The sequence below is a fragment of the Mastigoproctus giganteus genome, chromosome 10, assembly GCF_048544385.1.
Source record: "Mastigoproctus giganteus isolate SK-2022 chromosome 10, ASM4854438v1, whole genome shotgun sequence".
Classification (NCBI taxonomy): Eukaryota; Metazoa; Arthropoda; class Arachnida; order Uropygi; family Thelyphonidae; genus Mastigoproctus; species Mastigoproctus giganteus.
Window position 1 is genome coordinate 1,181,091 of NC_143584.1, and position 24,707 is coordinate 1,205,797.

Sequence of the window (24,707 nt, forward strand, 5' to 3'; positions counted from 1 at the left end):
GTAGAAGACCACCAAGGAACGTGATATGGTTTGCGCTTTCTAAATTTCATTGAGGCTTCACAAGCCTGTATAATAGTGTTCTGTATAAATTCAACTTGATTATCCAAAGGAAGAGATTCCATAATACCCATCTGCTCAGGAGTAAACATTTCTTTTATTACCTTGTCAAAGACCTGCCACTTTGCAGACCTAGTGTGAAAACGAGGCACATCAAAAGGATCCGATCTAGAACGAGAAACAATATCTGTCATAGTAAACTTGATAACATTATGGTCACTTGTTACCCAATCAGTTTTAACCTGCTAATCCGAGATCCTTTGGGCCAAAGACAGTGTTGCCAAGGAGACATCTATAAATGATTGTCCACGTGTGGAAACAAAAGTCGGTGGATGTCCATGTGTGTTAAGAATTTTTAGACGATGTGTCATAATTACTTCCTCTAAAAGTTCCCCTTTTTCATTTGTTTGTTGAGCATTCCACAGTGTCGAATGGGCATTAGCATCCATTAACAGGAATATTTGTTCATTCTGTAAAGCTCTCACGGCGGAATCAATATAGTTCACAAATGGTTGAATAGAATCATTATGTTGGGCACATTGACAATAAATCGAGATAAGATAAAATTTCCCGAACCAGCCTTCAATGCAGGCACAGACTGCGTGTGCAGAGCAAAGACTTGAAATCCGAGTAACAGTTAAATTAGGGTCAGCAATGACAATAGCTGTCCAAATTCTCCTTCTTGCATTTCCGCCAGTACCAGTAATGTCTGGGTCAGATTGTAAGACTCTAAATCGCATAGGTAAACCTTTTACTAATCCCTTATAGGAGTAAGGTTCCTGTAGGGCCATGATATGAATAGAGTGATCAAGAACGGTTGTGGTGAGGTCATGCATAACTGCAATCGCACGTTGACAGTTAAGTTGGAGAAAATTTAATTGTTTTAAATTTGTACTGCTTGTGTTGGAACTGATTGGAGGTGTATTATTCATAACTAGTTTTAGATCTGATAATTTCCAGCGCCTTTAAATATTCTTGGCATTTAGCATCTTTGTATGAATGAGCATAGTTCTTTTTTCTCCGCTTACAGTTCGGACATTCAGGGGGTTTGTCTTTATTCTGGCAATCTGCAATATTATGACCTGAACAACCGCAGTGACCACATGTTTGAGCTTCTTGAGTACACGTCCTAACTGAATGGCCGTAGCCAAGGCATTTAAAGCATCGTGGTACTATAGTATAGTCAGGAATATAGCCACAATGATTAATGCGAAATCCCCCCACATTGGGGGATTTTCTGATCTGTTATTCTTGGCCGCAGTCGCCCCAATTACTCACAGGCCACGCGATATTACGTCACGCGGCCTGCGAGTAATTAGGTTTGTGCGCGATCATTCTGGATGAACTCTTTCACAATTTCATAATCAAAAACATCAGCAATGGAAGATTGATTGATAGTATTTGTTGGGTGAGGCTTAGGAATTCAGTAGTCCTACAGTTGAAGGATGTGAAGAACGAGCTTGGAACGCTACATTGTACATTGAAGTGGACAAAGGCCTTGGGATTTCCCAATGGGTACGGTGTTAGACTGTAACATAGAAGAACTCTTCATTATATACAGAAGGCACATTGCTGTATACAACTCCCTTCACGGATACAAGCCAGGGGTTTACATAAAAGAAATTACACAACATAATAAACAAAGATGGAAAAAAAAAAAACAGCATTATGACTCCAGAAAGGTTTGAATATTGGGGTGATGGATCCATGGCACTGATAGATAGGCCCTCGGGAGCAGGTTCTAGTGTCCTCTGATGTGGTCCTGGGAAGGAATTCGATCGAGTGCTTTCTGACTATATTTCTTATCCACTGCGAATTTGTAGAGGTCGCCGTCCAAGGAGTGTATGTCTTGCAACATTTTCACGGGTCAGTTAGCCCAGCATTCTGGTACTAAAATAATGCTGACCAACATTTTGATGGCAAAAACATCTGAAGTTGAGAGCTGCCGCCATCTGGGTGGTCCTTGGTAGAGGGGGAAGCCGAAATTTCCATATGGCCCACTGCATTAGCCACAATTCCCCCGCGAAAATCCGTCTAAGATGGGTCGTAGCAGTTGAAGTCCAGAATTCAACTGCTACGACAAAAGATGAGAAATCCTTGGCAAAAGATGCTAAGAAAAACAGCAAGGATTTCTTTACTTATATAAACTCTAAAAGGAAGGAGATGAATCTGATTGGTCCACTTGACATCGATGGTTCGACTGTTGATGATCCTGCTCAGATAGCAAACAAACTGATGAGTATTTTGCATCTACATTCACACATGAGGAGTTATTAAGGTTTGAAAATGGCAGAAGGTTATCAAATTGTAGCAGGGTGCTTAATGATCTTGTAATACTGAGAGAAAAATGGAAGAAAAATTGTTGAAGTTAAACGTAAGAAAAGCACCTGTGGTGGATGGGATCTATCCAGTTATATTAAAGGAGGCGGCAAAGCAACTAAGCAAACCCTTAGCCATAATTATGAGAGCATCCTTGGACTCAGGGGAGGTTCCCACGGACTGGAGATGTGCAAATGTATCCCCAATTCACAAAGGGGGATCGAAGGGTGACACAAGTAATTACAGACCAGTTAGTTTAACTTCTGTTCCAAGTAAAATAATGGAGTCACTGGTTAAAGATGCATTGCAGGATCATCTAGACAAGACTGCAGCAATAATTCAGACACAGCATGGGTTTGTTAAGGGAAAGTCTTGTCTGATAAATTTGATAGGATATTATGATGTGGTTACAAAGGAACTGGATGCAAAAAATAATTTTGATATCATATATTTGGATTTCAGGAAAGCTTTTGACACTGTTGCGCATGGAAGACTATTGTACAAATTGGAGCAGAATGGTATTAAGGGTAAGTTGCTACAATGGATAAAAGGATTGATAAGTGGGAGAAGACAGAGGGTGGTAATCAATGGGCGCTGCTCTTCTTGGACTAATGTTATTAGTGGAGTCCCACAGGGTTCGGTGTTAAGTCCACTGTTGTTTTGTATATTTATCAATGATATTGATGAAGGTATATCAGGCTTAATGTCGAAGTTTGCAGATGATACAAAGGTTGGCAGGGTTGTTAATGACAGTAATGGCAGTGTGCTACTGCAACAGGATCTAGATAATTTGGGCAGATGGGCTAAGAAGTGGCAACTGAAGTTTAACCTTGACAAATGCAAAGTACTGCATATGGGTAGAAGTAACCCGAGAGAAACGTACCAACTGTGTGGTACTACACTTAAGGTGGTAGAAAATGAAAATGACCTGGGAGTAATTGTGCAGTCCGAAGTTCTCTGAGCATTGTAGACAGGCTGCCAGGGCAGGTCACGGGGTTTTGTCAATGATATATAGGAATTTTGCTAGCAGGGAAAAGGAGGTGATTATCCCTCTGTATAAGGCAATGGTCAGGCCACGCCTTGAGTACGGCGTACAGGTCTGGAGGCCTCATTTTAGGAAGGATGTAGATTTGCTTGAGCATGTACAGAGAAGGGCAACAAGATTGGTGAGGGGAATGAAGGGATCCTCTTACCAAGAGAGGCTTAAGTTCTGCAAATTGCAGTGGCTGGAGACTAGGCACCTGCGCGGTGATCTGATTGAGGTATATAAGGCCTTGAATGGGTTGAGCACGCTGAATTCTGATGGGATCCTTCCACTTGTTCAGATTACGAATCTAAGGGGGCATAAATTCAAATTAAGAAAAGACAGATGTAGAATAGATGTGCGGAAAATTTCCTTTAGCCAGCGGGTGGTTAATTGCTTGAACAAACTTCCATCTGTCGTTGTGGAAGTTGATAGGTTAAATAAATTTAAGGAGGAACTGGACAGGCATTTGGAGGGAATGGTGTGATTTTTTTTTTTTTTTTTTTGGCTGATGCTGCATAAGCTCATATATTTGCTTTCTTGCATCACATGCCACTACTACTACTAAATTCGGCGCCATAGAGTATGACCGCATAAACACATGTCTTAATATATCTGCACCCAACAACCTGGTCATGGACGTGCATTAGTTGTTTAATCATCTACCGGAATCGACAGAACTTTATTTGCAAGTGGTCTATGTGCGGTAGAAAGGAGAGCTTTTGATCAAAAAGAACGCCCAGATCTCTATGTTGTTTGGACGGTAGAAATCGCGGATCCTCTTAAAATGGGTAGCACCGTTGTTGGGTTCCGTTTGAGAGTCAACTGTTTTGACTTCTCAGGATTGATGTGAAGTCCGAAACCGGAGAAAGCCTCAAGGTTCCAGATTTTCTGAAGGATTAAGTCATTGATGTATTCAGCAGTATCATCGGCAAAGGTGATGATGTCAGTTCGTCCCGTCACGTCAGCTGTAATAGTCCTGGTGTAGCGCAGATTGCCATTACGAACAATAATGGTCCTGTTCTCAAGCATTGTCTGAATAAATCAGACAATTCTTGTGGTCTGAATGAATGAATCTGAAGGGTGACAGTTTGTGCAAGAAGAGGGATAATATTTCAGGATTGGTTGCCGGATATAATTTCAGGATTGGTTGTCGGTTCATTACTGGGAGCTCTAGAAAGAAGAATATTGCAGAGATACTCAATTCTGTTAAGCTGGGGTGAGAGATGAGATAGTAGAGACAGGAGGCCCATTAGAACTTGATACAGATTGAAAGTGCGACGACGATTGATTAGAGATTGGTGCTGAATGGGAGACACTCAGAGGGCCAACAGTAGACGGAGAAGTAAAGTAGCACTTAAGGCAAATGTGAGATCAAGGGTTCTGATGTGTACGAACATCGTCAGGCAGATATTTGAGGCAACGCTGACATATGGTTTTTACAGAGTGTGCACTGGACTGCAGTAAAAACATTGTCAGAACAGCAGACACAAACACGAGATGAAATGGCTGATGTACAGGCTTCAGTTACAGTAGAACTGGAAATAAGTTGTGGGCAAGTCTAAGCATCATGCGTAGGAATCTTACTATGCATTTGGAATAGGTTTTGTACTTTTTGAAGTAGACTATTCATTGATCCCAAAAGATCACTTGTTACAGCAATTTGCCGTTCGAGAAGGCTAGATAACAAAGAATTACTACGCTGCAAGGATAGTGTTTCAGATGAAGTTTTTATTAGTTATTAAAGACAAGTTCAGATCATCAATGTGACTGATTAACCATCTTTTAGAACTATCATTAGAAGTGATATCAGTATTAGATGAACGAAAACTGGAAGAGTAGGTGGAAGATTTAGAGATGGGGAGGCAGTTCCCACACTTTCAACGGTTGCGGGCTTTTCTAGTTAGCTGGCGATTGAAGGGAATGCAACTGAAGAACAGTAGAAGTGAGAACAGATGCTACAACATAGGTATTCATCGCACAGATAATACAAATCTGCGGCTCCATTTATACAAAATAATGATATACAAGGAAATGTTCAATGAATAATGAAAGATATTACTTGAACTTTGTAATATTTCGCACAAAGTGATTTGATAATATCTAATAACTACAAATAAAAATACAATCCAGGCATGTAAGTGACGTGGATGGCAACTAGGCCTAACGAATATAAATCCGGTGTAATCGAGATAAAAACACTTAACTGACGATCAATAAAGCATCGATCACGAAGGCCGGGAGAAACAGTTCCTGTAGAAACAACTGGTACTGCGCAAAATCGGCTATAAAATAATTAAACTATAATTATAATTCACAAAAGTCAAACGTAAACTGATACAGAACGCGACCACAGCGCCTCCCTGATGGACCTATAATCGCAGAGTTATCATCAATTTACAAACTGGAAGAGAACAGAACGGACAAACGAGGCCCACTCGCCAACAGACAGCTGCTGATCATCAATCCCAGAGGCTCACATGTGGTGAGTATGGGCTTGGCACACTCAGGGTCCTGAGCTGGATATCATCTCTCTCTCTCTCTCTCTCTCTCTCTCTCTCTCTCTCTCTCTCTCTCTCTCAGGGTAACTCGAGAAATTTATTATTTTTTTATTTTAGCTGGTGCAGCATAAGTCTCGGCTTCCTTGCACCATGTAGCTAATATTAATAATCACCGACTTCATTGCGAAAAGCTGTTGTTAATACTCGTGGCGGCCTCTGGTGGTGTCAACTGGGATTGTAAAAATAATTTACATTTTTCATCGCACGATTTTAACTCGGCCGGACGTTTACATCTTGTTGAATTTTATCATCGTATGACGCGAGACCAGCGCCAATCATTGGCCATTAATCATTAACAACATAAACACAAAAAAAAAAAAAAAAAAAAAAAACTCAAAAATAGCTTTGCGAAAGATGTAGGATTGATAAATAGCGATTGTCATTGAACAATTGCAGGAGTGGGTAGTTTGAATAGAATTAGACTTATTAGAAGAGAATATTGATCGTTTATTGGGGAAGGGGGGGCTGATGTACAAGCTTGTTTCTTTGTATCATTTGCCACTACTAATACAAAAACGAAAAGCTATTTACTGTACTTTCATTTTGTGCGAATAAGCGTTATTTCCCAGGCATTTCTATTTTTGAATTCCGCTACGAGATGGCAGCACCATTACCTCGATTTCAATTTTTTTTTAAATCCCTTATTTCAAAAAAAAAAAAAAAAAAAAATACAAAATTTTTATTTCCCTAAGTTGAACCTGGTAATCCGTAAAAAGGAATATTTTTTTTTTATTTTTTAGGGAAATGAAAAGTGCGAATGAAGTACACAAGACACGTTTTCAGTTTCGTTTCGTGTTGTATTATTATTTCATACTAGACTACCCCTTATCTGGTGTTTATACTGGTGTTCTTTTCCCCCTTTGCTATACACATTAAAGGGGCTAAATATTCTGTCTACTTTGATCGAAATAAAATAATTGAGAAAATAGCAAAACGCTTTCTGCTTTCAGGATTAGCCAACTTCTATTTAGCGTCATCAGCTAAATTATTTAATGAATCGTTATTACATAGTGTGCATAGTGTTAGGGTCGGGCGCCACCTGTGGTTTCCCACATCTGCGCCATATGTACCCTGTGAAGAAATACAGAACACTGTAAATGCCAGAAAAGTGTAGTGTGTTGAATGTGTAGTTTTGTGTAGGGTTCTGTTGTGTGTCCTGGCATTTCGCCGCAGGGCCCCTGGTGGAACCCCACGTTGTCCGCACACACCACTAGGAGGTAGCCAGGCTGCCCATAGTTCTCTGGCTAGTCTCCGTCAGGGTCGCCTCAGCTTCCTGAGCGGAGACCAAGTTAAAAAATAAATAATAAATAATAATAAAAAAAAATAATAATAATAAAAAAAATTAAATAAAACAAAATAAAAAAATAAATAAATAAATAAAAATAAAAAATTAATTAAAAGAAAAAAATAATAATAAATAATTAATTAATTAAAAAAAAAAAAAGCAGCGATTAGATAGAGTGAGGTAGTACAGGGTGTACAGAAGAGGGAGAATGAAAGTAAGAGTAAGGGGATATAGGCGAAGGCATCCCCAACCAGTCAATGTACACTCAGTCAATCAGGTGAAGGCGAAGAAAGGGGAAGGAATGGGGTCGAAAGTGACTGTACAATTGAGCACAGATAGGATCGCCATTTGGCGCCTCTGTCATCGACATCGGGTGGTGTCCAATCCAGGGGTTTAATTCGATCCAATGGTAGCTTTCAAACTCCAGTCATCAGATAGTTGTCCGTTTGATGGTGTGGCAGTCAAGTTCATGACTGTCTAGTCTGGATGAAAGTCCATCATGGTCTCAAACCGTCTGTTGTCTTCCTTGGGACTGCTGTGGCGCAGGTACAGGAACTGTAGATAAGGATTTCCTTCGGCTGAAGAGCTCTTGTGCGAAACGCGTAAAAGCTGTATATTCCTCCCTACTATCAAGCAGGTGTGTTTCTTGGTCTTTGGGTATGTAGGTCAAGGAAGTGATAAAGGTGCAGCGAAGATCCTCATACAGGGGGCAGTCATACATAAGGTGCGACCAACTCTCAGTCCCACCACAGGTGCAAGTGGGATCATCGATGATCGTTATTACAAGGTGTCAAGGTGTGTTTGTTTCATTTGCGGTCTCCAGGGTTTCCCCTATATGCCGCTGTAGCATCTGAAAAGGTGAAGGCCGGCAAGTGTATGTATGTATGTAGGTGTGTAAGTATGTGTCTTGTTATGATGAGTGTTGAGTGCCGGCACTGGCGACTTTGCAGCCAGGAGGCAGGGGACACTTGGTCCCCTGCCCTCTGACTCCCAACCTTGGCCACGAGGAGGCGCGCCAGTTTCACTTTCTAGTTGAGACTCTTACTGGGGCTGTCAGGCAAGCCTGGGAGCCCCAAGGGAAAGGAAGTAGGGGTAACAATTGAGGTATGGGGGGGTTGCATAGAAGATAAGGGAGAGATAGACCTCACATGAAATAGAAGAGAGAAGTTTACAATAGTGGATAGAGTTAAAAAATATATATATATATATATATATAATATATATATATATATATATATATATATTATGTGAGGTAAAAGTTAGGCAAAAGTGATAAAAATAAATAAATATGGCTATGTAGCCATATTTATTTATTTTTATTTTAAATATCATATTTATTTTAATTATCAGATATATATATATATATATATAAATAAAGTAAATAATAATAATAAAAAAAAAAATAAAAAAAACTATATACAATGTTTACTATTAGCTAAGTGAGTACGATCACCACTCCTGGGGGACTTAATCAGACAACCAAAACTATGAATAACACTTCATTACATTAATTAACACCATTTAAAAAGTATTAGGCCACAGCAACCAGACACACTTGTTCAGTCGTTTTACAGGACTCAACCACTTTACCTCAACTTTTTTTTTTTTTTTTTTCCTGGCTGGTGCTATGATTATCTGATCCGACACTACCAGATTTCACCGTTAAACTCAGAAGGCAAATAGCGAGGCGCTATCCATGGACATACATAAGTAGCACCCTGTCAGCGTTTTACAATTCAATATCATATATTTACAACATGCACAGCCAGTTTTTCCACTGTACGCAAAATCGCTATTAATATCGTGGTAGTCTTTACAAGTCACAGTTTGACAGAAACCACACTCGGCTCAAGAACCACTAACACAACCAACAGACAACCTCTGTTAATTCTACTAAATCTAATTTTATATTTATGGCAAATAATCTGCAAAACACAACATTATTACCATCGTGGAATCAACATAATTACTTAAGAAAAGAGAACTAAGGACTTGTTTACAGAAAACATATTTTAAGGAAAAAAAAAAAAAAAAAAAAAAGTGCTTGTCCTTGAATACAGACTCTGGATTACTTGGCATCACTGTTTACAGATCGACTCCAATTAATCTCTTCCTACGTGCAAACAATTTATCTGCAAAATTACAAAAAGCTAGGAAATTTTCTTTATCATTGACAAAACATGGTAGGTCATCTTCATTGTACACTTCTGTAAGAAGCTGTAGATTATTTCTTAAGTCTGTATAGAGATAGCAGTTAAATATTAAATGCTCCATGGTTTCAGGAGCACCACACTTACACAATGGAGAGGCAACCAACCCCAGAGAGAACAATTTGGAGTTCAAGCTGCCATGCCCTGTTAGAAGAAAAGACACATTCAGACCTGGGCAAAACCAGGCCAACCGTTGCTTGGTAAATTCTAATATGTTGGGAAAGTATCTAAAAGTAACTCTACCAACTTCTGCATTGGACCAAGTTAATTGCCAACTATTAACAAACTCTCTTCTAATTCTACAATTATCATCCTTAGTTGGTATGTCTAAATTAATTGAATAGTTGCTCACCCTTGCAGGCAAAGCTTTCCGACGATAATATTGTAAGTAGTGATAAATAACTTCATATTGAATGGGAAGTTTTCCACTCAGTACTTGGAGTGCCATTGTTGACACTGTTCTGCAATTTCTTGTGATTGCAAGAAGAAAGAAACGTTGCGCTTGAGTCAAATACTTCGAGACTAAACAGTTATTAACACGATAACCCCATGCACCTGCAGCATAACAAATTATTGGTATAAAAATACACTCGTAGTATAACTTTAAAGTTGCGGGTTTAATTCCCCAGACATTTTTAGTTATTCTAATGATTTTACCAGTTAAGACTTTTATTTTGTTCAGCATATTTTTTGCGTGGGCTACGAAACTAAATCTATCGTCCATCGTTATTCCAAGATATTTATACGTTCTTACAATTTTAATGGATTGATTATTAATTTTTATACTGGGGGGCCTATTCAGGTTCAAATAACCTTTCAAAAGCATTTGTTTAGTTTTGTCAATAGAAATCTGTAGTTTGTGCATACTACACCAACCATCAAGGTCTTCCAAGATTTCGTTCGCACGTTCTTCAAGTTCCCTACGAGACTCTCCAAAAACCAAAATGGTCAAGTCATCTGCATATGCTGCCTTCAAAATTTTGTCGCGCTGTACCCCAAGCCACCCATCAAGAACCACATTCCAGCAGATCGGTCCTAGGACTGATCCCTGAGGGCAACCCCGAGTAACAGCACGAGTAAGCGAACAGACACCAGAATACACCACTAGGCTACGACCATGGAAATAATCAGAAACTAGTCGATAAAGGGGAGCAGACACCTCGGCCTCCCGGAACCTCGCCAGGACACTTTGCCACCATAAGGTGTCAAAGGCCCCTTTGAAGTCCACAAAAAGGCCGAGGACATACTTGGAATCCGCATTCGAGACCGAATCCATTACAAACTTTATAGCATCAACAGTTGAACAGCCTTTTGTAAAGCCAAATTGAGTGTTTACTTGTAGATTTTTAGCCTTATAATATTTCATAAATCTAGTTACAATAACGTTTTCTAAAACCTTGCCTAGCACTGGTAGTAATGCAATAGGACGATAGGTGGATGGAACATTGAGGGGTTTGTTAGGATTTTTAACCAGAATTTTAAGATTGGCTTGCTTCCAGGGAGTTGGAAAACACCCGTCAGCCAAACAGGAATTAAGAAGATTAGCAATTAGTTGTGGTTTGATTGTCCAGATTCTTTTTAATATTGCAACTTCAAGTAAATCTAAGCCTGGACATTTGTTATCCTTCAAAGAGTCAATAGCTGCGCCAATTTCAAGATTAGTAAACGGGTCCTCATCAGTTAATCCAAAATACATCAAGTGCTCCATCCTTAAATTTGTTTGTTCCGTACTCTCTGGTACACAAATGTCTTGGCAAATAATGCCATCCAGTATTGCATTCATCGACTCTGTCCAAGAAAGAGTCTCTTGCCCATCAGCCACGATAGACGAAACGATCTCACCAGGGTGCAATTTCTCCGCCACAATTTTGTAAGCAAGTCCCCACGGTTCATCCTTTAGTGTCGATTTAACCAGTTGTTCCCAAGCATTCTTCTTTTCTCTATAAATTTGATTAAAGTAGGTCCGCCTGGCCAGCTTGTAAAGGTCGCCCAGACGGTCCACCTCAACCCTAGCCCTATTATTTCTCTTGGCACGGTGATAGTTACGCCGAGCACTTTTCAGTTCATTTCTCAGATTTGTGAGATCCTGAGACCACCAGGGCACATGATTCTGTTTTCTCTTTTTCTTTGCGAGAGAGGCATCACAGACCAACCTTATTAGGTCATTTACGGCTCCCACCTGCTCCATTGCCGGTAGTTGCCCAATTCTCTCAATGTTATCAGCCGTGGCTTCTGCGCACAGCCTGTTCTCAAAAGTTTCCCAATTTGCACCCTGAGTCCTGTACCTTGGGAAATCGTATGAGTTCCTTCTTGCCATACAGCCTGAGTCCATAACAACTTCAAACGTTATGGGGTTATGGTCACTTGCTGACCATGCAGTTCTGACTTGCCAGTTTCTTATGTTTTGTCCTTATTACAGGCGAATGTCAAATAAGCAATTTTGATGAATATTAAAATGAATTTATATTTGTCCAACACCTTAAAGCTGAAAGTTACTGGAAGCGCCGCAATTTTGCGCACTACTCAGTGGCATGCCTTGGTACGCGGAGAAACCAGTTTGAATGGATACAAATAATTGAAGTTTCCAACTTTTTTTCTTCCGCATTCAGCAGTTTTGTACTTTTCCGAGGAGCATTGAAATATTTCAAATTTTTAAAAAGAAAGGTTTGAAGTAATGTTTTCATCGAATTCTACCGATTTTAAATGTTCTTAAAACGAAATATATAAATTGGTTTGGTAAAGCTTTTATAAATCGCAATAAAATAAAATTACCGCTTAAATTTAGGCTCTATAAATCTTTTATGCGCTACTTTGATATTATTATAGCCAAGTAATTTCATTGGAATCTTGAATTCGACCGACAGAATGTTATGCGTTTTAAGTGCATTTTTCAAGATATTTTCATATAATACCTTGAGAAATACAGACCTCGAGTGAACAGCAACCGAGTCTAGACATTTCCCTGTTTCTATTGCGTTTTTCGGTTTATTAGAATTCTGTCAAAATACCTAACATTTCAAGATATATTGAAAAGCGTATTAATTGGAGCTCACCTTTCAGGGAGTTGGGTTATGCCGTTGAATCCCAGGTGGAGAGTGTGCAAGCCTGAGCACCTGGAGATCCTCTCAAAATCGTGATCTTTGATGGAATTTCTCGACAGGTAGAGCCTCCTGAGTTTCGGACACGAGTCCAGACATGGCGCGTGGCAGAGGTGGTTGAAGGAGGCGTTGAGCTCCTCGAGGCTGGAATAGAACAACGCGCAGAAGTTAGGAGTTGCGTAACGAATAACTGCGAGAAATATTAAATTACGAGTTAAATACAGCACTAAATTCGCAACTTCGATGCAGAACTTAGAATGATGTCATTCGCAAGGTTGAAGCTTAAGAAGAAACTACCAATTCTTCCTCTGTTAAGAAGAACTCTTTGTTAATCTTCGTAAAGTCGCCTGCGCTTCAATTTAGTTTTTCGGAAGTAGACTCAAACAAAAATAGAACATTTGTGCTTTTTGCACGCCTTGGTGGCATTTCAACTTTATTTTTCAAACTGAAAGCAATCCAATTGCATTGAGTGATGCGAAAGAGTCAGCTGAAATAGATGTGATCGTTAGGAAGAAGCGACGGTTCACCATTCCACTTCGTGCACAGGAATTAATGCTGAAGTGATAATCTCAGTACAGCCAATAACGTCTAGCAAGCTTCGCACTCTGGAGTCCATTACGAATGCTGCAATCTAGAATCTCTTTTTTCGTTTATGTCTTAAAATACTTTTTTTTTCCTGCTCAGGAGCTGTGCTGCTTGATTGTCTCTGGGTCGCGAGACTAACAGTACTTCTCTCACTACAGCTCAGTAGGTCTCCAAATAGTTATTAGATTTTTCGCAACGTCATATAACCCTTCTTTCTATCAGCCAAACGGACAACGATTCATGAAGAGAATCGATACACACCGTTGACCAAAGTTATACTTATCTTTCTGAAGCCTAATCCCTTACAAACTTTCACCCTTTCTGTAGCTTCCTCTCCCCACGAAATTGGTTATATATTTTTCTTGCAGGACTCTAAATAGGAGGTATTAAAAATAATACCTTAAGTGATAAATAATACTGGTAAATAACCATCTGCGGAAATTTTCAAAAAGGCTCTCTTTATCTGCATCTCTTACGAATTTGAGTCTGCTGATTCTGAATATTGTCTTAGTTTTTGCATAGCATAAACTGTTTGCCCGTCCAGAAATAAAAGTAAATATGCAATAACATTATATCAAGTTTATTATAGTGTTTAACTTCTGCACAGAACAGAGTGTTCATCGTTGCTATTAACACTAGCAAAATTCGATACAGAAGTTGCTAGTAAACAAGAAACTAAAGATTTTCAAATTAAGCAATGGAAACCATCCTTGGATTAATTAAAAAAAAATTCCCTCAACAATGTACATTTAAAGTTTTTGCTCTTCACTCCCCATGCTCTTCACTAATCAACTTGTCAATTTTCACTCTGAAAGCCATTCACTACAAGGCAAAAGAACTGCCAAGCATTTCGCTCAGCAAGTGTCATTTTGCCTTTCAGTTCTTGTGAAGCCAACATCTGCTTAATTTGTGGACCAATAATATGCACCGAACAATTTTGGAAACACGCTGCATATGTTTGCATTTGTTTGTCATCTTGAGAATCCAATATTTTAAACAATTGTTTGCCCAGCTTCAAACTCAGACTTCATTGATAAAAGCGAGACTGGGTTTCTTTGAACCAAGTATTCTTTACTGCATTGTGTGAATATTTCAACTTCTCCTAACAAGATCGACAGAATTGAGTTGCTTCAGTCTGGCACATCATTCTTTTCTCCTGCAATGCCAATATACCACTCAACCATTTTAGAAGCATTGAAAGCAAGAAAACACCTCGCAAGCCCAGCACTTGAAGTCCTCCCACAGACAACCCTTTAACTCGTATAGTGGTTATACTTGATCCTCTCTAACCAGTGGCTAAACTACAATTTCTGTCTGGGACCCACATCAGTGTCTCGAAAGGTCCCTCTCGTGTTCTTTAACAACCGTACAAAACCTTTTGTCGATTCCTCTGACTGTTCTAGTCCCCTCCCCCCGATTCCGCAACGGTACAAAAGCATACATAAATGGCAGTTCTTTTTCCGTATGTAGAAGTCGTGCAGCTGGGATACCACAGATTCCACTCATGAGTGAGATATCAGGGGGACTGCTGTGGATTTCGTTAAACCCAAGTCTCTCATTAAGTCATCCGCCATCCACTCCTCGGTGATTAAGTAAATGTTGCGCTACTTAAACAGATTTCTGGTGGTGTAGTTTCAATTATCCCTTTCACCAGAGTCATCATCCAGTTCTCTTGAAGATGGATTAGGAATTGACAGGTCTTCATTGTGTGGCATCAAGGAATAGAAGACGAAATGTTGGGACACATTAAGAGCAATTTTGAGATTAAATTTTGATAAAAAAAATTAAATATATTGGATCGAAATTTTGATTTCGGTCGTAGATAATATTTGCAAATATAGAACGAGCACTTCGTTTGGTAGCCATGGCAAACTAGTGGGGGGGGGGAAGCAGCTTAGACGAATTCTAAAGATCTCATATATGACAATATTTTGGTACACTTATGTAATAGCATTATGTTGCAAAAGCATAAAATCTTCCACTGCCGCCAAAATATTGAAACTTGAAAAAAAAGCAATGCCACCGTACCTATTCAGTGAAGCAAAGAGGCTGTCTGGAAGGTGCGTTATCCTGTTGTGCTGAATGTGTAGACACCTCAGCGAGCTCTGCACGGCGTGAGGAGGAATCGACGACAACAGGTTGTGGTTTAGCCTGAGGACCTGAAGGTAATTTTGGCTGGAACTGAGGAATCTGCGCAGAGAAACCAAAAGAGCTGTGAAGCCACAGGAAAAAGAATGTGAACGGAACTGCTAACAATTTTTGCAATGTATGAAAGATCATCCGCAGAAAACAATGCGTTCATACCTGTCTGGGAGGGATTCCAGTCCGTTGTGGCTCACGTCTAACTCGACCAGGAGAGGGGCTTCGCATATCCATTTCGGTGGCTCTTGGAAGTGGTTCCTGAAAAATGACATTTTACAGATAATTCAATGGTAGAAGCTGAAATTTAAATACCCTAAAGTAACATACTCTAGCTTTCGACTAACATTTTTTCTTTATTTAACCAAAATCGAAACAATGTTCTCCCCACACACATCCATTAGCATTAATAGTGACAATGATGCAAGAAAGCAAGCGTATACAGCATTCAGCCAAAAAAAACTTCACACTTCACCTATCCATTCGCTCCAAAAGTCTGTCCAGTTCTTCCTTGAATTTATTTAAGCTATCAACTTCCACAACAACAGATCGAAGTTTGTTCCAGCAATTTCCGCACATCTATTCTACAACTGTCTTTTCTCAATTTGAATTTATGCCTGTCAAGTGCGTAATCTGAGCAACAGGAAGAATTTCATCAGCATTGAGCCTGCTCAAACCATTCAAGACCTTATACACCTCCATTAGGTCACCTCAGAGGTTCTTATTCTCCTGCAATTTGCAGAACTTAAGCCTTTCTTGATAAGAAAGGCTTAAGTTCTGCAAATTATAAGAGCAACCCTTTGTTCTCCTCACCAATCTCGTTGCCCTTCTCTATACTCGTTCCAGCGGCTCTACACCCTTCCTAAAATGAGGCCTCCAGATCTGTATGCAGTACTCAAGGTGTAGCCTGACTATTGCCTTGTGGCGTATGTGAGAAACCCTGGAGACTGCCACACGAAAACTCAGACATTTTGACCATTGCCCTATACAAAAGGGATAATCACCTCCTTACCCCTGCTAGCAAAGTTCCTGTATATTACTGACAAAACCCCATGAGCTGCTCTGGCAGCCAGTTTTCGGTGCTTTGAAAACTTCAAATCTGACTGCACAATTACCCCCCTCCCACCAGTCTTCTTCATTCTCCACTACCTTGAGTGTAGTACCGCGAAGTTGAATACGTTATTCTGGGGTTACTGCTATTCATATTGAGCACTTTCCATTTGTCAATGTTAAAACTTCAGTTGCCACTTCTCAGCTCATCTACCAAACGTTTCTAGATACTGTTGCAGTAGCGTACCATCATTACTGTCATTAACAACTCTGCCAACCTTTGTATCATTTGCAAACTTCGACATTAAGCCTGATATACCGTCATCGATATCATTGATCAATGTAGAAAACAACAATGATCTCAACACCGAACCCTGGGAGAATCCACTAATGACATTAGTCCATGAAGTGTGATCAGCTAGACCGTGTATATTGTAAAGATGAAGTATATACAACAGTTTACACAGCAGATACTAACGTGGAGCAATAATTCCTTTTCACTTCAAGTGAGTTTAGTCGAATTTTACAATTCAAAATTGTCCAGAGATCAGTCGACAAGAATTCACAGCAATAAAGCAGTGGCAGGTGAGCTTACGAGTCTTTCGTAAGTCTTATAACAGCTGATCAGTGAAACATTCAGGAACAGCTCAAACCGTCAAAGATTACGCTATCTTTCTCAGTAGCTCATAACAGCCAAATACTAAGTGATAGCAATCAGGAAAAAGGGTGTGCTGAGATAGCTCTACACGCACCACACCAGCGATGAAGAAGGACAAAAGGACAAAGACACGCTAACTTGCTCGATCTCCAGTACGAGGAAATTCTCCGACAAAATTCTCTCCCGATATTAATTGGTGTCTACAAAATCAACGACTCTTTTGATGTTAAATACTCTGCTCTTCTAATAATATCAGGACACCATATCTACGACCATTAGTATTGAAACCATTAGCCGCATTACGGTTCCGTGAACTATCTCCACCAGTTTTTTTTTTTTTTTTTGGATAAATGTCGTTGGATATTTTCCTCTGGTTTCACAGCGATGACCAGTCCAGCTCTGTTTTTAGGCATTCACTCCTCACACCCGACGATCCAATCCTTCCAAGCTCTCTGTAGATGTTGAGGGCTCACTAGTCCAAATTTTCGACGCTCATATCCTCAAATCGGTCCGTCGGAACGCAAGCGGTATGACGTGGAGCATTGTCCTGCTGACTCCTTCCTTCTCCAATGCTGTTCTTGTATAGTCCTTCCCCAATGCTGTTCTTGTATTCTCTTCACCTTGTGAACTCCTCAAGTCCCTCAGTAAAAACAGACAATTTATTTATTTATCTTCCTTACTGACATTGATGAGGAAATGCACGGGGAAGTTGCCAATGCCTGTTGATGATTTAACAGTAGGAAAGGTGGTTAATGATCAGAACCACACCATTTGCATAAAGTATCTGAGATCGGTTGCACAAATGAAGTGGAGATTGAAGTTTAGGTCTTCGAGTTAAAAGTGGTGCAAGAAGAAAGACTCGAGTGGGGAGATTTTACGATTCAGTCATACGTGAAATTTTGCGTGCAGTTTAAAGAAACGTCTAGGAAAGCACGTCGTAGGGCCTACATAATTAGGGGAAAAAGATGCCTTTTTGTATAAGGATGGTCAAAGCGGATCTATAGAACATCCTGTTCAAGTTATTGTTATATTACAATATTATGTTCACACTTCAAGAAAGACATGGAATTTCTTTAAAAGGTTGAGAGATGGGCAACCAAATTGGTAAGGGACGCTAATCAATGTCCCTATGAAGGACGGCTTAGAAAAGCTTCCGTGGCCATATTGCACCTCCCAAGGTTTTTCTCATTTTCTACTCTGATCCAAGCCACAGGTGGGATTCGAACCCCGACCTTTGGATTGCCAGGCAGGCACTTTACCCACCCGGCTAGCCCGGTCGGCAGAAAAGCTTGGACTAGACATCTTAGGGGGGGGGCCAGTCTGATTAGATAGATATCAGACCCCGAAGTGAATTAGTAAAATGAATGAGGGAGGGGTATTTTCACCTTAAACAAGAGAAAATAAGTAGGCGACGCAGGTCAAAAATTCTAGAAAGTAATAGTCTGGATCTCGAAGTTTACTTTCAGGCAGCTTGTTATACATCACTGGAATGAATTGCCAGCGACGGTGGTCGAGGCGAAGAGTTTGGTGAAGTTTAACGTGAAATTGGATAGCAACTCTTTGGTGAGAGGGACGGGTAATAGAATTTTCTTCTCTTTCAGTAAATGCAGAAAAATTGATCTCCTCGCATCATTTAGCCATTGTAATACTAAGTAGGAAACGTGATTCTACTCTCAAGGATACAAAATCTAAATTTAGATGCAGACTAGAGCCAAATTGAAAAACAAAATGCAAATAAAAATACAAAAGAAAAGCAAAACCTGTTGTAAAAAACTGCAGAACCTCTCTCACATGGCAAGAAGTGTTTGAGGTAGTAGCCGAGTAATTTCCGATTTTATTTTCAAAGAGGCATCGAGCTCACAGAACTTCTGGACAAGAGCGCATTCTGTCAGTCTGACTGCACAGAAATACTGCAGATTAAGAGTAGACGCTTGACTCAGTTGTGAAACTCTGGCCAACAAGGAGCACATCACCAGGAGAGGACACATTCAACGAATGGCACCGAACTAAAGGTGTGTGTCGCACTTTAAGCAAATTTGATTTTTGGAAGTTCCGAAAAGTAGAGCTCGAACTTTCATTGCTTCAAACCTAGACTCGTGTTATAGAATCTTAATTGAAAGGAAACTGCGCTTCTGTACTTACCAGGAAACATTGAGAACGTGCAGAGAAGATGGCGTCGAAAGACATTCCACTCGGGGGAGCTCTGAAATGAAAGAAAGGAAATCTGTATTCAGACAGCTAATCAAGGCGGTTCAATATAATAGCTATTCAAAAGAACACACGTGTGGTGTGTGTGAGTGGGGCAGGTGGTCGCCGCGCGCACTGCAGCAAGTAAACTGACAGGTTGCTAATTCAGCTGTCAGAGTTGATAGTTCCTTCGCAGGCCATATGCGAGCATTCCGTCGCAGAAACGGCACCCCACGGAGAACGGAAATACGACCACCAAAACGGCACCGGCAGAAATACGTGACCCTCGAGTTCTTGAGGAAACTCCTCTTTCCCACGCTGGCGCAACACTGAGCGAACCTGCCGTCTTCCCAATTGACCGGAAATGAGTGACACAAGTGCGTTTGGTGCATCCCCGACTGAAGTGCATCCCCGTCTGCACTCCACTGTGGTGTGCGTGCTCAGCGTCTCCTTTGATCTTCCTGCTGCACCTGCTGACGATGCCCATTCGGGGCGAGTCCATTTGTTCGTGTCGATGACCCTTACCCATTGTGCCTGCAGCCCGCTTTCAAAGTTTGCTACGCAACTTGTACAATGTTTGTACGAAGATGTGGTACTGTTGACTGCAGCACTGAAAATTGGACACTCGTTGAGAAAGGATATGTAACACGTTACCAACATCTGACCAGACAAAATTAATTATAAAATTCTCAGTTCCTTAAATTAAAAAAGAGGGGGGGGGGGAAGAATAAAATTAAAATATGTACAAGATAAGAACTGAGTTTAACGGCTAACTCTGCCGCAACAATCTTTGCCACTGCATTTTGACGGGGGATTTATTATTGCACTCGTGGTTTGAATAAATCGAATTCAGCGGTGTCTTAAAACGAACAAAGTCTCCGGGGGTTGGGTGAAACGCAGGTTCAGCGCTTAAGTTTCTTGCAGAGACACGCCAGCCTACCATTTTCCAGGTTGAGATGGCCTTCCTTAATTCTATACAGATTACCAAATGTAAATATAATTTGTGCACCGAAAGTGTATGTCGAAAGTTGTGCACCAGACTTGTTTCGCAGTAGTATTTGGGAGGTAAGATCACAGACAGTAAGACCACAAAGGAGACAAGATTGCCAAATGAGATTGGCCCATTTCAAGGCCCAAATTCTAATCCTCATTTTCTTTAGCTAACTCTGAAGTGCTGTGGACGATACGCGTACTTCGGTCTAGAGCACTGAGCAAAAGAAAACACCCGTGGAAAGTTTTTTCTAAATCCCTTGGGACTTTAGTACTGAATGTGTTCTTTTATGAAATGCCGGGTTCGAGGAACACTCGCAGGAATTTGACCTACTTGCGAGTGGGAGGGACGCGTGGAATATCCAGTCAGGCACCGATTGAAGGTATCGATCTTTAAGTATCAAAGTAACTAAGGCGCGAGTATATTGTATCTGTAATTGCGTGTATTTTTCGGTGGTTTATTCCTTACTGGATGAAAAGCCCGACTTTTCTAGAAATAAAACACGCATCTGTTGCCCGAGACAAACCAATGTAGCAAATGTTGCGAAACACCCATAAAAATTCCAGCGCATCGGCTGACAGGATTCGAACTCGCCAGCCTTTTAATCACTGCCGCGCTACTTTTTAATTTGCAGTTAAAGAAGTTTATGTTGTTATTTGGTTTTTAGGAGCAACTAAGGCCATACTGCTCGGGGATATACGGTGGTCATTCCCTGACCTTTCCGTATTTGGTGGTGACAGGCTCGAACCCCGAGTCTAATCAAGAAGCGTGTGCTTTGCACCACTGCTCCTGCCCACCTGGCTACGGCGGCGACGAAAGAAGTTTATAGAAAACTTTACAGGGTGTTGTGCCTGTAAGTATTAGCATAACTGTTTTTGAGGTTTGCTATGGCTGCCAAGTGAGCGTGTAAGTAATCTGCAGACTCCTTCTGTTATGTTTGTAGAGATCCGAAGCTGGTGAATCAATGTGGCACCATGTTTTTCAGTACGTATGAAGCCTATTTTGCAATGTCTGTGGGTGATCTAGGAAAGTTGTGGCCACCTCATATATGCTTTGGTAGCTGCAAGTCAACGTTATAGGGATGGGTTTCCTGGTATTCCTAAGCGTATATATCTTTTGCTTCTCCTCCAATATGGAAAGAACGCACAAACGATTTGGAGGCTGCTACTTTTGTATGGTGAATATATCAAAATCTTTGCGGGTATCACAAAGAATAAAATTCCCTTCCTCCCACAGCGGATGGAAACATCTCGAGTCCGAATCACATTATTAAGACGTGGAATTTTTGGGCTTGTTTTACAAAGTGACTGAATTAGTCGGTCTCAAGCGAGAATTACGTGGTTTTTCCTCCCTGAAAAACTTTGTCCATCAAACAGTTACATGTTGACCGCAAAATACAAGTAATTTATAGACACAATATGCAGATATCGATACACATCATATTAATACACACAAATTTTAATTCTGCGGATCGAAAAGCTTTAGTGCATTTCAACATATCACCCTCTATTGCTCCAGTGGCACACAACGAAGACCTTCCAATTTCCAAATTCATTTTTGGAATTCGATGACGAACCTGGTTAATTCAATGATGAACCTATTGAGATTACACGTGAGAAGTCTGTTCAAATAAATCGCTACAATTCCATAATAATTAGCAAGAATTGGATGATTTAGCGAGGGACTTGGAGGTCCTAGCCCGTCGCTAAATCCTCCAATGCAACCTAACCAAATCCAATGCAGAGCTGGAGGTACAGTATGTCGTTTTAAAGAGTGGAGTCTACCGAATCCCAGCTGCACGACTTCCACAGAATCTCTAAGATTTGATTGGTCTTTATGAAGAAATTGACATTAGTCACAATTGTATCCAAAAGAATGGCATCTTTCTGGTGACAGTTCAAGTAAGTGTTTGAAAGCCACGATGATTCAAAATGGCAACATACACTCATCGACGCGTTCACACGAACAACGTTGGACCGCAAACATAAGCGGAAATATGTTTTTGGTCTTTTGATTCCTTTTCGAAACCCGCTATGCACATACACCACAAAAACTGCAATTCACATTAGGACATTTGACCTCGTGTTATGAACGCTATAAACGACTAATTTAGGAAATTGGTAGGGGGGGGGAACCAATACATGCACAGTCCATTACACAGATATATCTAAGCTATTAGGAAAGAAGAAAGGTAAACGTACCTGTGATTATATCATATAAGATCATTCATCCCTTAAAAATCGAAGACCCTTTGAAAAACTTTCCCACCGGTACGGATTAAAACACTCGCCTCAGAACTTATACGGACATCAACTTAAAATATTACTCCTAACTGGTAAGAAAGTTAGCATTTTATTTATGGAAAGTTCCATTGCATTATTTCAGGGAGCAGGGGAGGGCGGTAGAAGGCGAAAAAGGACAGGGGAAGGAAAGTACGAGAGCTCCTTTTCTTGGTGTACGTTAATATGAGAGAATTTTGTTAAAATACTTTGTCTTCGCATTTACGTCAAATTTAAAAAAAAAAAAAAAAAAAAAGTTTAAATTCTGATTTTTCTCATTTGTAATTGCAAATTTTAGCCTTCCAGCAAAAAAAAATTTATTAAAAACTCTTGGAATATTTTCCGTATCGCATCTGGTTTTCCAAAAAGTAGACCATGGTCGATAAACTTTCCACAGATATAAATAAAACTATGGAATGCAGTCGCTTGTCACTCGAAGATGGTATTCTGAAAATATTTTGTCACGCTTTGGGTCAATTTAAATTTTCCAACTCGCTTAAATTTCATTAGAACATCCTGTTTAGTGGTGGTAGTTTGGAGGAGTAATAGTTTAAGTTGCTGTTTGTATAATTTCAGTGTGGACTGTTTTAATACTTATCGATAGGAAAGTTTTGAAAGGGCCTTCGATTTTTAAGGGAGGGATGCCAATAATTTAAAGTATGTTTTGTTAGTTAAACGTTCTTTTCTTCTTTCCTAATGCTTTAAATGGATTTGTATAATGGAATGCGGTTTTCTGTTAATTTCCTAAATAAATCATTTATAGCGTTCATATATGGGATCAGATGTGTCTGATGTCTTTGCTACCCTAATCTTATTGGGTTTTATTTTAAGTTAATTCAATTTAATAATCAGAACAGCGTGTTAACAGAACTTGTCCATCAACTTCATCGCGATTTGCGCGAGACATATTTTACGTTGAGGAGGAGAAAAATAAAATTTTTCCCTATTACAGAAGAGAGAAATAAATGTACTAAATTTCTACCACCCTCATTAAGGGAGAAGTAGAAAGGTACAGATTGCGTATCGATTTATAAATTTAAATTTCTCGTTCGTAAAAACTTTATTCCAGATTCCTCATTCCTTATCTTAAAATCAAAGCTTAACACAACATTACAAATAACGCAGACTTTAATTGTGACCTGAGTAGAATCCAATTTTTAAAATATAAAGGAAACAATCAGAATAAAACGCTCATATTTTTCTAATAATATTTGTCTTCTCGTATAAATGTCATTCCACGCACTTAGGTGGTAGATGACTTTCATCAACCGGTGAAATACCACCACTTTGCTTATTAGAGGCTTGAAGTGGTGAAACCCATGTTTAGTCTCTAGAGCAAAGTTTCCGGCATCCCCCCCTCCCACACACATACTTCTCCTTCAACCCATGCACGGTACTAAGTACTATAGGTTTTGATACCTTTCGTGTTTGGTGTTTTCATAAAAAAAAAAAAAAAACTTTATCGATAATTTTAATTCCTTTGTGAATTTATGCATAACATTCAATTCTGTTGCATTTACTCATTACTAATGTGACAAACAGGGAAGCGCTTGTAGGTGAAAAGAAGAGACAAAACGGCTGAGGGAGTTACTTGCGAAACGTGCCAGTTGACATTAAAGGGTATCTTATTCCTATTTCACCATGGGCAGCAAAATGCTGAGACCCGGCCATCTCGGTAAGAGATGTCTAAAACAAGGTTCAATTCAGTAAAAATCATACTAACTTGCCTATGGGTGAATATCATCTGCATAAATATTCCCATTGCTTTTTGTATCGTTTAAAAAAAAGTCATTAAATGAAAACTGTAAATACATCATTCAAATTACATCATCATTCATTCGAATCAGAAAAACAATGGGAGGGATTTACCTGAAGCTTGCACGCATAACCGAGAAGTACATGGACGTGAACGATTAGTGGCAAGTTGATCGGCGCATCCGATAACTTCCAAATGCATTAAACCAGTCAAAACATGCGCGCATCATTGATTGCGCAGCAAAGGGGAATTAGCGAAATAGAACAGCGGACGGACTTACTGTTATTGGATGCATTGAGGACCTCTAGAGCCCCTCCATACACCCACAGAGTACAGAGGTTATTGTACGAACAATCCAAATATTTCAAATTCGCAAAGTTTTCGACACGGAGACGCTCGATGCTGTTGTTCTGGATGGTCAGAAGCTGCAGATTCTGCAAAGTAAAAGAAGACTCGTTTAATTCAATACCTTATTCTGAATACAATTTATTAATTTCTGGAAGCATAA

At 39.9% G+C, this 24,707-nt stretch overlaps 1 protein-coding gene across 1 annotated transcript in view; it reads right to left on the bottom strand.

Annotated features, from left to right (window-relative positions):
- The window catches only part of Phlpp (PH domain leucine-rich repeat protein phosphatase), a 63,589-nt gene that overhangs the window by 24,501 nt on the left and 14,381 nt on the right, over nucleotides 1-24,707 (bottom strand). Inside the window, exons 2-6 of the mRNA XM_090383384.1 lie at nucleotides 24,480-24,633; nucleotides 19,129-19,189; nucleotides 15,444-15,539; nucleotides 15,168-15,329; nucleotides 12,510-12,698 (exon numbers count right to left, since the gene is read on the bottom strand). Coding sequence (XP_090239510.1) covers nucleotides 12,510-12,698; nucleotides 15,168-15,329; nucleotides 15,444-15,539; nucleotides 19,129-19,189; nucleotides 24,480-24,633 — 662 coding nt within the window. The remainder of the gene's footprint in view (nucleotides 1-12,509; nucleotides 12,699-15,167; nucleotides 15,330-15,443; nucleotides 15,540-19,128; nucleotides 19,190-24,479; nucleotides 24,634-24,707) is intronic.